General features: G+C 42.8%; 1 protein-coding gene across 1 annotated transcript; it reads left to right on the forward strand.

Moving 5' to 3' along the window:
* The first annotated feature begins 10940 nt into the window (after positions 1 to 10940).
* Positions 10941 to 13609, forward strand: comtd1 (catechol-O-methyltransferase domain containing 1). The gene is made up of 7 exons (XM_076743783.1): positions 10941 to 10995; positions 11081 to 11199; positions 11888 to 11993; positions 12526 to 12644; positions 13096 to 13150; positions 13228 to 13361; positions 13457 to 13609. Exons 1-7 carry the CDS (start codon positions 10941 to 10943, stop codon positions 13607 to 13609), a joined length of 741 nt encoding a protein of 246 aa, XP_076599898.1.
* Positions 13610 to 15225: the final 1616 nt, after the last annotated feature.

Here is a 15225-nt window from a genome sequence, read left to right on the forward strand (position 1 = left end):
AGAAACTAATTACGTGTCACACTGAGCTTACATTGAGATCATTTTAGTTGCTTCAGTACAATATGATCTTATTTGTGGAACACTCCAGACACAAGTAAATACCTTGAAGATAACAGCTTGAAATAAGTCAGTCGCTTCCCTTTTTTCAGCCACTGTGGATTGTTTTTGTTTTCGCAGTGCTGACATATAACAATACTGGAACATTTGTGAACACCCATGCCAGGTTTCCAGAGTAGAAAGACATTTACCTCAAGGCCTCCCCCTCCTCCTCCTCTGTCCAATGAGGAACGTGACAATTCCCGTCTTATTAGACTCCCCGGAGCCAGTCGACTGTCGTTAGACGAAGAGACCACCAGCTTCAGGCTTGAGTGAAATTTTAGATTTCCTTTCTGTCTGCGCTCTTTTCAACATACGCTAATGATCTCGATGAGTAACACGTACGCTAGTGAGACACAGAGCGGGTGAGAGAGGGAGACACGGAGCAGATATAGAAACCAACATGATTAGTCGAGTCCCCGACCAAGGCCTTCAGTCAAAGGCAGCACCGGTAAAGATCACAAGACACATTAAGAGACTCTGCGTCATGATGTGAAAGAACATCTGAGTTCTCAGCTGCCGCCATTCATTTTCATAATGACAGTGAATGCAGCTGAAAGCAGTGGGATCTCTGAATGGCATTAAGCTTTCAACTTTGATTAGGTGACTTGCAGAAGATGAAGAGAAATCATTTAGAGGAGGATAAGTGTGTCAGGAGATAATGGCTCCACAGGTTGAGTATGGCGAGGAAACACTGGCTCCGACTGAAGCTGATGAAACAAAGCAACAACCTGAGAAATCCAGGTGCCTGCGTGTTTGTCTGCGTGCTTGCGCGGATGCGAGCATGAACGCGCCGTGCCATTTGTGTGAGTGCAGTTTTTTTTTTGTGTGTGAGTGGTGTGTGTGCATGCTCGTGCATATCTGCCTGCCAAAGACCTCACTTTCTTTGTGCTTCATGTCAGGCATCTCAGTCTCTGTGACAGCATTTCACATCGAGGTGGCATGTCTTGGAAAACAAAACTAAGAAGGCTAAATATCTCAAGTAAATACTTTGTCTCAGCATATTTAGCCAAATGAATGTCAAAAATTAATTACTGTTTGATTGTTCGCATGGAAAAATGTCAGCTCAGGAGCTTGTGAGACTTCTCGCGCACAAACATTTCTACTTAACCGTCACCCGATGGCCAAAAGCAACATAAGCCAGTATGAGGGACTGAGCACATCACCTGGAGATTCAAATTGAAGCTGTGAAAGTACAAAATCCTTCAAAATGTCTTTTAAAACTTTACGAATGTTCTCTGTGCCCTGACCAAAACAAAACATGATGACAGGTGCCAGTTTACGACATCCCTCTCTTTATCTCTGAGTCTCCTCAATTTCCCCCGACAGAGAGAGAAAAGACAGAGAGGAGGGGGGGGCGCGCAGGGGACCTGAAGTGTGTTTAGGAGGAAGATGGCTGTCAGTAGCTGTCAATCGTGGGCTTTTTGATGCCATCGTCTTGGCACAGGCCTGTCTGTCTCACAGTGTAACAGCTATCAAAGACTCACTCACAGCAGAGACAGGCGCTGGGGTGGAAACACGAGGAAATCCACACATTCTCTCATTTACACCTGGCATATAAACTTTGTGAAATCTGGGTCTGTGAATTATGATGGAGCCTAGGATTCTCACCTGGCCTTGAAGCAAAAAAAAAAAAAGAAAGAAAGAAAATGTTGAAGTGATATGGCAGTCCCGTTAGTGCATTGAATATGATTATTGGTAGATATTTGGGAAAGATTTTGCATTTCATTTTGCTCTGTTGCTTTTATTCCTGTTTGGTTGCACGGTGCCACATTCTAATAATGCACAAGTTCTAACTCATGGCTTTATTAATGGTTTAAAAAATCATTTCATTTATTCTTTATTGATCAGCAGAAAGCTACAGAACAACATTCACGTTTCCAGGCTGCAGAATCCTTTTGGTTGGTGCATATTCTTGCTTTGTCTTTTCAGCTCTTTAATTCATCTTGACACCTTATTAGGAAGCAACTCATTATTTAAGAGACGTCAGCCATCATGTCTGCAGTTACAAATGTAAGTAAATCATTAGGGTGGTACCAGTCACATTCATGCAACCAGGAAACGGACAGGGGTGATTGTGGAGTTAATAGAGAAAACACACAATGCAGCCATGGAGTACGACATGACTGTTCCCAGTAAAAACAATGGTTCTAATGATCTGCTTTGTTTGCTTACCTTTGGTCAATTTTAGCAACTCCAAGTGACAAATGATCATTCTACAGCACACGTTTGGCTGAGTAGTCATGCATCCAAAGCGCCTTAGCAGGGGAACTTTTCAACAGAGAGCAGCACACTGGCGTATTCCCAATGGTCGATATCATGATCGATTGGGCAGTGATCTATTAAAAGAGAGCCCCACGCTGGCTGCTTTTATTTTCTTATCATTGCCTGCAACATTTTGAAGTGAGCGTGTCACCGTGCGCTGCTTTGGTGATGACATCAATCTGTCCTGCTGTCCTTGGGTGGACTGTCTGCTTTTTATCTTGTTCTAGACAGATCACTTACACGGCCCACAGTTCCCACACCACACTTCAGACAACATCAAGATGACTGTGTCCAGATGACCGGATCACAACTGGACGCAGAATGTGGAGGAGGAGCTGCTGGCCTCTCCTGCCAAACGCTGACGTTCTGTTTGGCTTGTAGTTCTGCTTCACTCTGTCCGTCTGGCAGGTACACATGCAGACAGAGCAACGAAATATGACAGGATCCCCACTCAAGCACGCAGCTCAATCTCCGTCCTGTGCCTGCAGTGTGTAGCTGCCTTCGGGAAGTCCTGTCAGCGCTTACCATTTGGCCTTGAACCTGCGCTAAACTATTGAGTTCATCATGCATAAAACATTAAAGATGTACATCCAAAAGGCTGTGGCTGCCTGTTTATTGGCACTCACAGCTCCATAAACCATTTTCATCCCTTGCAGGATGAGACACACATGCTCTGCAGTCCTATTGATGGCGTTTAACACAGAATATAAACCATAAAACACAATAATAAACATAAGCGGAGCAAATAAATCAGATTCATAATAACCCTGAGGTGGGATTTATGTAAGCAAAGATAGAGTCTTTGTGCAAATTGATGGTATGAGCTCTATCAAAGCACCAGTGAGACACTAATATAGTCTTATAAACACACCAGCAACACTCTAAAGTAGCTTCATCTCTCCTCTTTGGCTGGCCTAAGTGCTTAAGTAATGTATTGCTTTCATAAGTGTGCAACTTCGTGGCACTTTCTTCAGTGGAAATATGTCTCCATCCTCTGGGTAGTGTGATTAAGAATAAAATACAAAGAGCATTACTATGGAATAAATTCAAACTGTGACATAAAGCAGGAAAGTGTTAGCCGTGCTGAGCTGAGCAGTAGCAGTTCTCTCTCTGAGAGGCCCCTGTGACACCGGCAGGGAGCTCCATCACCGACACACACTGTCCCCCTGGCACCCGAGCTAATGTATCACCTCAGGATTACAGTAATATCTGTCTGATGGATGTTTTCTGAGTGGAGCGGGCCACATGTACCCCAGACAGGAGCCTAAGTCGCAGTGTGTAGCTCTGAGGAGATGGTGCATCTGCTCCTGGAGGTCTGTTACATTTCTATCCCCTGCTCTCCAGAGCCTGAGTCCTGAATCCTGCAGCTCCTCCCAGTCCATTCATCCAGCCTTCTTGCCCCATCTTTCAGCTAGCTGTGTGTGTATGTACATGCATGCATGTCTGCTCACATGTGTTACTCACAGGTCTCCACCGAGACGTCGACGCCATCCTGGGGCGATGCCTGGGCTCCTCCAGTCAACTTTACTGCCTTCATTTGGCCTGATGAATGGCTAGCTGCCTTATCAGTCCCTCTGCCTGCAATCTGAAGTGGTTCCCTGGAGCCTCACACCGCCTGCAGGTTGGTCGCTCTCTCCAACACGCGTTCCTGCTGCTTCTTTTACATACTGTACACGCCACACACTCAGAGACATAGCAAACAGAGGAGAACAATTACACACAGATAATAGGATTCTAGATGTAGAGTTCAGAAAACGACATTCACCTGAACAAAAACAATGCACCAATTGTAGCAGCCAAAAACTCTGCAGAGCCCAAACACACACACACACACACACACACACACACACGCTCTCACACAAGGCACACAAGCATACGCACACGTCAGCTAGCAAATCCATCATCTTTATTTCTTCCCAATGTGCTCATATTTTTCTTGTGGCTGCACCAAGCGCACAAAAATATTTATTTTTGCTGATTTTTTTTTTTTCTTCAGGAAACACAAAAGAAATCACACCTCTCTTTCTCCCTGGCTCATGCCAAAATAATCAATGCTTTCCAGAGAGGGACTTGTGGCGCGACATGCGTGGAGGGAAGGCAGAAGGATGCAGACATAGCTCCAGGGCTCTGGTTGTAGATAATAAGTGAGGAGCAGTCCTTGGGTATGTTTTACAGCTATCAAGACTCATCATATTTGACATGCATTCTGGTGTTTACACAGTCTCCTCCGTAAAATCCTCTCCAGCTATAGAAGGGAACAGGGTGCAGGGAGCACACACAACGCAGCAGCACGTACACATTCTGCACGCAGAAGTGCTTAGAAAAGAGGAGCCAGTTGTTGCCTTTCCTTTCTCCCCCCCCCCCCCCCCCCCCCCCCCTTTTCTCCACGTCCCATCTCTTATCCACGGCACAATTGGCGGCGTTAGCACCTGTCAGCTGACTGACTTCTTGTTCCCGGTGGCTTATGAAAAAATCATGGCTGCTGGGCTTCAGAGGCTGCTTTCCCATCAATATGAATTCACCATGGTCTTCATGCAACATTAGGCCAGGCCCTGTTTTCATACAGCAAGCCACACGCTCCTTCGTCTGTAATACACAAGAGGAAATGAAAAGAGTAAATAGTCCTTTTAGAATGTTGCATTCGATCATGGGTGGAACCAAGTCGCCTATGAAAGGGACCAGTATACTTGGCTCTCAAAAGCACATTTGCTTTCCATCCCCAGATATTACAGCAGTGTGCTCTGTGTCCCTTATTAGTGTGTCCTGTTTTACTGTAAATGAAACAGTACCATTCTGAGCACAGCTATCGCCCTGTTATGTTCCAAACAAATGTTTCTACATTTAAGATGCGTAACTCTGTTTATGTACTTTCAGTGTAAGTGCTAAAGCAGTCGTGTGGCAGAATTAGAGTGTGACATGTGTGAGGACTTTGCAGAGCTGAGTGAAGCAAAGCATGGGACGGATACTCGCAGCTCTCACCTATAAGAAAATACATCTCATATAAAGAAAATACATCTAAAAATGTTTCCTATCTGTCTGTGCTTTCATTTCTCTGGTGGTTCCCAGCGTCCACGAGCGCGCACAACACAAGCTGAATCTAAAAAGAAAAAACAAAACTCTTATCCACAAAACTGTGTTTGATTTTTCTTTTACTACTTAAAAAAAAAACAAACAAAAAAACAAAAACAATATTTCTTTTGAGATATCTTACAGTTATGTCTGCAAAGTTTATGTCTTCAAACCTGCTAAAAATGATTCTCAGAAAATCAGCCTCCAAATGAGCTGCTAAAAATTAAATCCATGTAATTTTTCCATAAAAGTTTCACGATACTAGATTTTGAGAAACATAAATAATTTCTCTGTCTACACAAAAAACTACAACTTGTGGTAAAACTTTGATTTAAATGTGAAACTACACGATCAAAGAAAAAGCAAACATAATAACAAATCTGTCCATACATTTCAAGCTTTCTGGTGTTTGACATTTTTCAATACTGTTAAAAAAGAGCATTGATGTCCGATGCCTGGTCATAGTCATGAGGGGTTGCAAGTATATTGGTTTGTATTAAAGGGTCACAAGCCGCTGCTCTAAATAAAAACAGTAAGACGGTCAAAGTTACACTGAAATGTTTATTTCAACCTGCTAATAAAAGACTCATCTGGCCTTGATTTCACATCTGCTGCAGACCCTCTGCTTTGCTTCAGCTCTATCTCTCTTAAACATGCTGAAAGTCAATTAACTACACCACTTCTCCCTGACATCATCGCACTAATACAAGCTGCTCTTGACCTTATGTTTGTGTGTGTTGTCTTGATTGGATTAACTTCAGATGTGGTGTGTGTCCGGGTCTATTACAGAGGGTGTGCTGTGATTTCAAACCCAGAGCCCAAACCTCCCCCTGCCCGAAGCCCTCCTCTTCCTCCAGCCACTGTCCCACCCCTCTTCCTTTACACCTCCCTGAAGGTCTGCTCTCCCAACACGCCATCTCCCAACACCCCACACATGAAGAATTGTCACGGACACACACACACACACACACGCCTCTGCTCGTGCCTCCCAACAGTCATATCCCATGCGAATCCTGCGCAGTGATGGAACGCCTGAAGAAATCCATCCCTGCATTCACACCCTCCATCTCTCCCTTCCCTTTTTCCAAGTCCGGAGGGGTCATCTCAGACAGAGGGCTCATAATCAACTCAATTAAGTGAGTCTGATTGCCGTGGCAAATTGTTCTGGGTTATAACATTATCGTTAGCGCCTCAAGTGCGGTCACAATGGGACACAGCAGTCAGATGAGAGTGAGACTAATAGGAGGGGAGGATGTAGGGACAGAAACTGAGGCAGGGGTTGTCTTTGCACACAAAACACTAGAGGACGGGGCAGTTAAAATTCAAGAATTCAGTACTGCTACAAAGACAGAGCATCTTTCCTCTGGCGCTGACTGACAACCACTGCGAGGTGTTGTGGGAGCAGCTCTGCTGTATGCAGAATGATATAGCTGGCAGACCTGCTGGCTTTAAAACCAGTGGTTCACCCAGTAATTGTTTCTCAGGATATGACATTTGTCTCTTTTTGTGGCTTGCTCAAGGTGTCAACACCTTTCATATACCCAAGGCTTTTTTCACTGTGGCTCACGTGCCCTGAAGCAGCCTGTTTGATCTTTTTGAGGACTGTCAACTTATCGCGTGACTCCATGGAAATTGAATTCTGTATTTATTTGCACGCCAGGTTAATAGTATAGATGCCGAGGTGATTTGAAAGTCAAACAACCGCACCTGTCATTCATTTCTGTTTATTTTATTTTTTTTTTCCTGAAGCAGATCCTCTGTTTTGTTCTGCACGGCTTGAATACACAAAGAGAGGATGATAATGAATTGAATGGCTTATCCTCGACACTCACGCTCCAAACACACTGCAGACTAATGCAGCGGTGATAAATCCAGATTCCCATGATTGAAAAAGCAGTTTTTGGAGGCAATATGTTTATTTTGTCCTCATCTACATTCTGCAACTCTCCAAGTGGCCTACATAAACCGATGCTCTTCGTATGTATGTATGTGTGTGTGTGTGTGTGTGTGTGTGTGTGTGTGTGTGTGTGTGTGTGTGTGTGTGTGTGGAGAAACACTTGTTTGGGTCTTGCACAGTGGCCCAGTTTGAGCAGAATCGGTGTCAGTGCGTCTCCAATCGCGCGCACGGGTGCGAGCCTCTTCCGGAAGCTTTAAACAGACTTGTCATGTCGCGAGACGCTGCTGTCAAGCGGAGGACAAATCTGAGGATGTCAATTGAATGCCGAGAAATGTCTGTCAGTCGTTTTGACGTTGGCCTCTCCATTGTGATTAGCATCACTTAATATTCATGCGCGCTTATCTGCCTGCTGAGACGATGCCAAACTGACTGCTGCTATTAGAGTGCGCCGAAAAGCCCTGTGATGGAAACACACATGATGTAACAGCCATGGGGCGTTACAGGCATGTCAGCATGTGCAGCCCTGTGCGCCCTGTGTCACAGGTCAGCGCAACAAGAGCAGAAGCGATGTTTGTTCCCAGACAGGGGAGTGAAGGCCTTGCTCTTCGCGCCTGGTGTTTGCATTAGAGAGGAAGGCTGCGGATTAGCTAAACAACACTGCCACTTGCTGTTCACATTTAGGTACTAAACAGAATGAGGGGGAAACGCAGAAAGGACGAGCTCATGAGTGCTGAAAGGCCGAGAAACTATTCACTAAGTATATTTTTGCGCATTTATTTCAGAGTTTTGTCTCTCCTGTTAAGGCTTGAATCAAAGACAGACCAGCACAAGTTTAGACGGACCTGCTTTTTAAATCTGCATTTCTCCTCTGCATGGTTTGCAGAATTTAAAAGCCTTTTCCCCCCTCAGCCGTACAGTGTCTTTCCTCCCGCACGCTAAATGCATCAAAACAGGAACCTCTTGAATTATTTTGTTTCATATTAGCAGTTGTATGTGTCAGTTTTGTTTTCTTGTTTCTCCACCACATAGTTTTTTTTTCCTCTCTTCTCTACCTCTGAGAGAGTGTGTGAATGCGGATCATTGTGGCACCCTGACAGTCACGGCCGGGAGGAGGAACAGTGGTGCGCTCGCTGCAGATGGCAGCACACATTTTTTCATTCCTTAAACAGACACAAAAAGCAGCTGAGGGACCAGGGCCTGTCTGTAGAATGTGCTGGGGAAGAGTAGGTACTTGGCACAAGTAGCAGAAACAATTAGCGTCACATAAGCAGAGGCCTGAAGCAGCTGGAGAGAGGGAGAGGGAGGGAGAGGATGGTGGAAAAACACGGCATCTCATTTTCACCGAGAGGACCTTGGCAGAACCGTGCGCGCACTCTGAGACATCCCCTTCCTCTACTCGTCACAACTCCAACATTTCTCTTAAGAGACAGTTCGTGTCATGGCTCATTTAATTGATGCGCTCTTGTCGTGTTTTTGTTTGTATCTGTGCATTCTTAATTAGGGAACAGTCAGAGGAAGCTCCATGTCCTTGGAGAGACCTCGCATCCCACTCACGTCCCCAAAACTCCTTTTTGAGCACTCCTGGCTACCGTCTTCCCTGTTCCCGTTTTGAAGTTGGAGCTCGTGAAAAACACTCCACCGGCGTCACTTGACAAAGCGCTGCTCATTAAACTTTGCCTGAGCTCAAAGAAACTGTTAAATGTTAAATCACTTTTGACAGAAGGAGTTGGATATTTCCTGTAAAGCGCCTGAAAACCTGGTTTCAAGTCTAAAAGAATATATATATATATATATTTTTTTTTAAAAAAAGTCTGTCTTAATGCAGCACTCATCATCTCTTGTGCATATGAGTTTCCAGGCTCTGCTCTTACATATTTGTCTGTCTCCTTGATTTCTTGCAGTCTTTGCAGTCCCATGTTGGCCTCTCTCTGTATCTGCGTCCAGCTCCTTTCTCAAACACAGCGTAGCTGCTGTAAGTGGCAATAATGGTACGATGTTTATCTCTAACAGGAGCACATCTGCAGAGAAACCTCATGAAGTCAGCTAGATGACAAAACAGAAATATCTATGTACAGTCTGCCGGCCGCGAATAACATAAACCAAAGTACACCATTTGTCATAGTCTCTCCTCAAGTCTCCCTTTTGCCAGTGGTGGAGGAAGTACTCAGATACCTAAATAAAAGTAGTTATACCACGGTGTAGAAATACTCTTTTACAAGTAAAAGTCCTGCAGGCAAAATGATGCAGACGTAGCCTTATTATACACGATGGCCCATTTCACAATCATATATTATTGTATTCTAGTTATTGGTGCATTTATGTGTTCATCACTGTAATATAATGTTTATTGTAATTTATTATCAGACACACTGACTGATTCCTGTCCCTCAAAGATCACCTGTTTTATGAAATCACATTGTAGGAGTTTAAATCTGCCTCTTTGATCTCAGTTTAGTGCAAACATGAAGCGTCCTCATGAGTTTTAACTTTCCTTTCACCAATGTTAAAATATGGTTTCCAGTCAGTGAGAAAGCTTGGCTCTGAATTGCAAAACTGGATTTTACATCTCTGCCAGAGAAGAAAGGTTTTCAGTGGTTTCTCTCTAATTTTTGGACGCTCACAAACAGTAACTGTAATATCCAGGAGAAAAGGAATTACACAAGTTAAATGGTCTCAAATCAGCATTGCTCTTCACTGCTTCACTTCTCTACGCATTGCTGTGGAACTCCATATGTCCATAGATAAAAATGTACTAAAACACGGAGGACTACACCAGAAAATAAACAAACAATTCATCCTTGTACCACTGGGAGGCAGTATTGTGCAGCAGTGATGGACTGTGACGTGTTGATATAGTTCTATGGCTCTGTTCTGATTTGTTTCACAATGAAATATATATTCACACGCAAGCGTCCAGCCACGTTTTAGACACTTGTCGGGTACTTTCAGAAGCTTTTGTCAACACAGAAGGAGATGTCAGTTGAAAACTACTTAAAGTTATTTTTATCACTTAGCAAATTTGGAGAGTTTCCTAGTTTTTATCTTCTCACACAGGAGTTTCCACAGTGAGGAAAGTGTCGTCTTATGAAATACACAAATATTTACCTTTCACTCGTGAATTGCAGCGTAGTGCTCAATAATAGTGTAAATTCAGGAAGACGGTGAGATCAACATACGCAGATAAAACTGTTCAAAGTGCTTGTTTGGATTGCAAAATAACTGGCAGACTATCTGTGGTATTTTGAGATTTTTGGCTTCAGCAAATAAAAAGAAAAAACTGAGCTGAGAATAATTGGCTCGGTGAGAGGCCATTGTCCTGGGACTACTTTGAATTTCAGTGATTTAATCATATTATTGCATGTCTTTAAAAAAATAATAGGCCTACAAAAGTCTACATTTCCAGTTTGATATAAAAATCATCTATCCGACAAAAATGTGCTGACTTTTGTACTTTAACTCTTCAGTCAGAATCAATAACTTGAGCTTCCCTCTCAAAGGTCACGCAGAGCAAACACACACACAGCAGTGTACAAAAAGGGACTGACAGAGAGATTCAGTGAGTCTAAAATAAAACTGCTCAGCCTCTCTTTAGCAAGAAAGGGCCCGGAACACAATGGCTGCGGATATTAAAGTGCTTCTCTGCATCGGACTTGCTGTTGTACTGACAGGTACGAGATGCTGGTTTTACAATCTGGAGGGTAACAGACAGTCTGGGATTGTTGGTAACGGTAGCTGCTGTTCCTCATCGGTCAGGTGTGGGAAAGTCTGCCTTAATGGGGAAGAGCCACAGCGGAGGGAAGAGCGATCCTGTGCTGCAGTATGTTGTTAACAACTCACTGAGGGAGCACGAGGTCCTCACCAAACTCAGGCTGGTAAGACAACCAGAGAACCAGCGAGCCCTCACACACTCGGGCCTCATTCTGCTGCTGATAACTTTAGCAGTCACACACTGACCATTGTTATTCCCTTGTTACTTGTCTTGTGTTTAAGTATGATGCTGCTCAACCTCAAACCAAAAGATCCCATTTTAGCCCCAAGTTGATTTCTTAAAACTTGAAATTCTTTAGATCACCTTTAGCTTAACATGGGCAGGCGCCTGCCGACGTTGATCAACATGCCGAAGCCATCAGCAGCTTATTCAGGTCAGACGAACGCTGGCTGGTCATCCGCTGCTCCAGGCTGAAAACCAAAGATGACTGTGACTTTGAAGTTTGGTGCTTCTAAAGTTTGGATCTGCCTGCCACTGGATTTCAGATCAAGACTCGAAACTTTTAAAAAGCAGCTGAAGACACACCTGCTTAGAATTTGATTTGATTTGTGTTTTGTGTCATTTACTATCTTAATTTCTATGCAACTACAACAAATTTATAAATAATACATAATCTACCAGTGCAGATCATTTCAGGATCTAAGCAGTTTAATTTTTGACCACTAGAGGGCGGCACATACCCAAACAACACTACACAGCTACCACCAGTGAGGAGCACCAGAATATGTTGTATATCCTTTAGTCAGACAATATGATTATACATGTTCAATTATTTTCTATTTTCTTTTCAGAAAACCCTTGAAGACCCGTGGAGTGTCATGATGGTCGCCAGTGAACAGGCCCAGTTTATGGCAAATCTCATTAAACTGATGAATGCAACCAAAGCTATTGAAATTGGTGAGATCAAATAGAGACTATGGGAGTAAAAAAGGATCATAATGATGGAATTTCAGATGCAGCTAAACATATGCAAGTGTGAAATGAAACCACTACTGAATACTTAATGTTGAAAATCAAATCCTGCAGACTTTACAGCTCTGAAACATTTTTAAATGACCTGGCAGGACAGAGATCTGATTGATTCCAATCAGGCTCAGTTGTTGATTGATAGGAGCATTGATGCTTAATGATGTTTGATTGTCTGAATTTAACCAATCCAATGTGAGCAACTGGGTTTTCTGAACTGAAATGAATGAGTGAAACTGCACAACCTAAAATTGCTCTGTGTTTTATGTGGGTTTCAGTGCTATAAGTGGCATTGGAAGAATTCAGATTCCACCATTAAGTATTGATTAAATCTTAGGACTCAGTATTCAGTTGTTAATGAGATTCAAACCTACATATGGTCCTTTCTTTGCTCCCACAGTGGACTCTCTTATCCTTTAACCATCTTGAATTTTTGTCTTATTCAGTCAACATTCGATTGCAGGGATGTACACAGGGTACAATGCATTGAGCATGGCGCTGGCCATGCCAGAGAATGGAGCTGTGGTGGCTTGTGAAATAGAAGAAAGCTATGTGAACATTGCCAAACCGTTTTTTAAAGAGGTGAGAGAATTTCTTTCTAAACGGCTGTCATAAAGCATCATGTTCTACACATGATAAAAGGAGATACTGAAAAACTTTGTTCATGAAACCTTCAATCTTACATCTGTAATAGTACAGATTGGATTACACAACCTGCCACTTGTGCAACATTTGAATGTGGCATTTTGCAAGTACAGTAGGATTGATTGTTGCTTCTGTCAGATCCAGGTTGTGCAGCAGACAGCATGCTGTACATCTGCCCTCTGTCAGTATGACAGCATGCTGCCGGCTGGAGAGCAAAAAGGTGTCTGCTCAGGAAACGGTGTCACGTCAAGATGCAAAGCCAAGCAGTAAAATCAAGCCCTGTTTCAGCCTTGCCTGACATTCTCCTTAGAAAACAATTACAGGAAGAAGAAAAACATTTTAAATCATTGCACAACTCTCACTTCACACAATTTAACCCTTTGTGCAGGCTGGAGTTGAAAACAAGGTAGATATACGACATGAGATGGCCCTGAAGACACTGGGTAAGTGCTTTTAATCGGAGTCAAGATTTCTGCTGAAAATCACTTTTGCATTTTAATTGTCACCTCTGTTTCATCAGATGCACTGATAGCAGCTGGGGAAGCTGGGACATTTGACTTTGTGTTCATCGACGCTGATAAGTTCAACTATGACAGGTACTATGAAAAGTCCCTTGAGCTCATACGAAAAGGGGGCGTCATTGCGATCGACAATGTAAGTACGCCTTACACGAGCCGGCTGAGCATCTGTCATAGAACACACTGAGGGGTGTACAGTATGAAGCAGCTCTGTTGTCACTGTGTTTGAAGGTGCTGTGGGGCGGCAGGGTCGTGAATCCTGCTCCCAATGACGTCACCTCCCAGGGTCTGGATGCTCTCAATAAGAAGCTACACCAGGACCAGAGGATTGATCTGAGCATGCTCACTGTGGGCGACGGGCTGACCATTGCCATCAAACGCTGAAAGTTCCACGTTTGTCCTAATGCTGCTTTAGTTTTGATATTAAATTAAAATAAATTTAACATCACATGTGGAGTACATTACCTTCTCAACTTGTTTGTCAGCTCCAACAATCATTGCATGTGTTTACTGCCTTTACAAGAACAGCAATCATAAGTGCTAAAAAAAAAACATATAAACAAATATACAGTTTCAAGCGTCAAAGTGACGTTATTCCTAGATCAGTAAATACCACAGTACTAAAGCTCGGGATCAGATAAATATTTAAAACACGTGGTTTGCTTTTCTTTGTCACAGAACATGTCATTTTGTTTACAGGCTGATGTGATCGGCTCTACTTGTAGGTACATTAACACAGCAGCTCACACATCAAAATAGCAAAATGATGTAAGTGGAATAAAGCCGAGGGAAGCTAAAGACATTTAAAGAAGCTTCAGTTAAGCTCTTTATAGTGAGATGAACACAGAAGCCTTTATTGGTGCGTTATCACACCACTGAGTGTCTTAAATTGTTGTGATCTAATGGTTTTTCTATGCATGACACTTCAGAGCTGTGTGAAGAAATGGTAAAACATTCCACTTTAACTGCAGCTTGATTGTAAAACATTCTTGTTCTAGTTCTCGCTGAAGGCAAGCAGCACTCCCTTTCTTTAACAACAGTTAAAGAGGCTGCAGAGAACAAACAAGAAGGTTATTATTTAAGTCTACATCGGCCCGAGGTGTTAAACTGTATTAGTCTAGACAGAAAAAAAAAACATATAGGAGCCCCATACAACATGTGTATTGTGTGCAATGTGTTTTTTCTATATGTTTTACTAGTTAAATGGCTGCAAAGTGAAAATATGATTTGATGCTTTCAAAAACGGAACAATTCAGCCTGTAAAAGCTCAAATAACAAACATATTTCATGTGTTACACCTAATAGTTTAATCATGAGTTTGGCAGGCAAATGACCACCAAATCTACATGCTGGCATTAAATTTAAACATATACAGTGGTGGAAGAAGTACTAGTGAAAGTGGAAGTCCTATAGTGTAGAAATACTTTGTTAAAGTCACAAGCAGGCTGAACATATTGCTGTGGTGTATATGTTTGCCTATGGTATTCAGATCCTTTAGTCAAAGTAAAAAGTAGATATACTCAATTACATGGATAGAATGTGAAGGGATTTGGGGGTGAATGGGGGAAGTGGGGCTTGGAGGGTATATAAGTATGTATGTTTTATGTTTTTTCCCCCCTTTTTTGTCTTGTTATATGTCACTGTAGTGTCTCACATCATGAAAAATAAAGAAATAAAGAAAAAAAAATACTCCATTAAAAGTAAAAGTCCTGCATTCTAAGTGCAGACTGAAAAGTGCTGAAAAGTACAGACATATTATCAGCAGAATGGACTTAAGGTGGAGTAAAAAAGTGCAACACCTCCCTCCAGACTATAGTGAAGAACTCTAAAACAGCACAAAATGTAAACACAGTACAAGTACGTCAGAAGTGTGTCTTAGTACTTGAGTACACAAAACTGAACAAACTGTGCGTTTTACAGAGTGAATGCTGCACTGCTGGAAGCAACCCAGTGACTTGATTTCGGGCACTATGTTCAATGTCTATGGTGAGTTCAAACCT

Source organism: Chaetodon auriga, chromosome 11 (genome assembly GCF_051107435.1).
Source record: "Chaetodon auriga isolate fChaAug3 chromosome 11, fChaAug3.hap1, whole genome shotgun sequence".
NCBI classification, from domain to species: Eukaryota; Metazoa; Chordata; class Actinopteri; order Chaetodontiformes; family Chaetodontidae; genus Chaetodon; species Chaetodon auriga.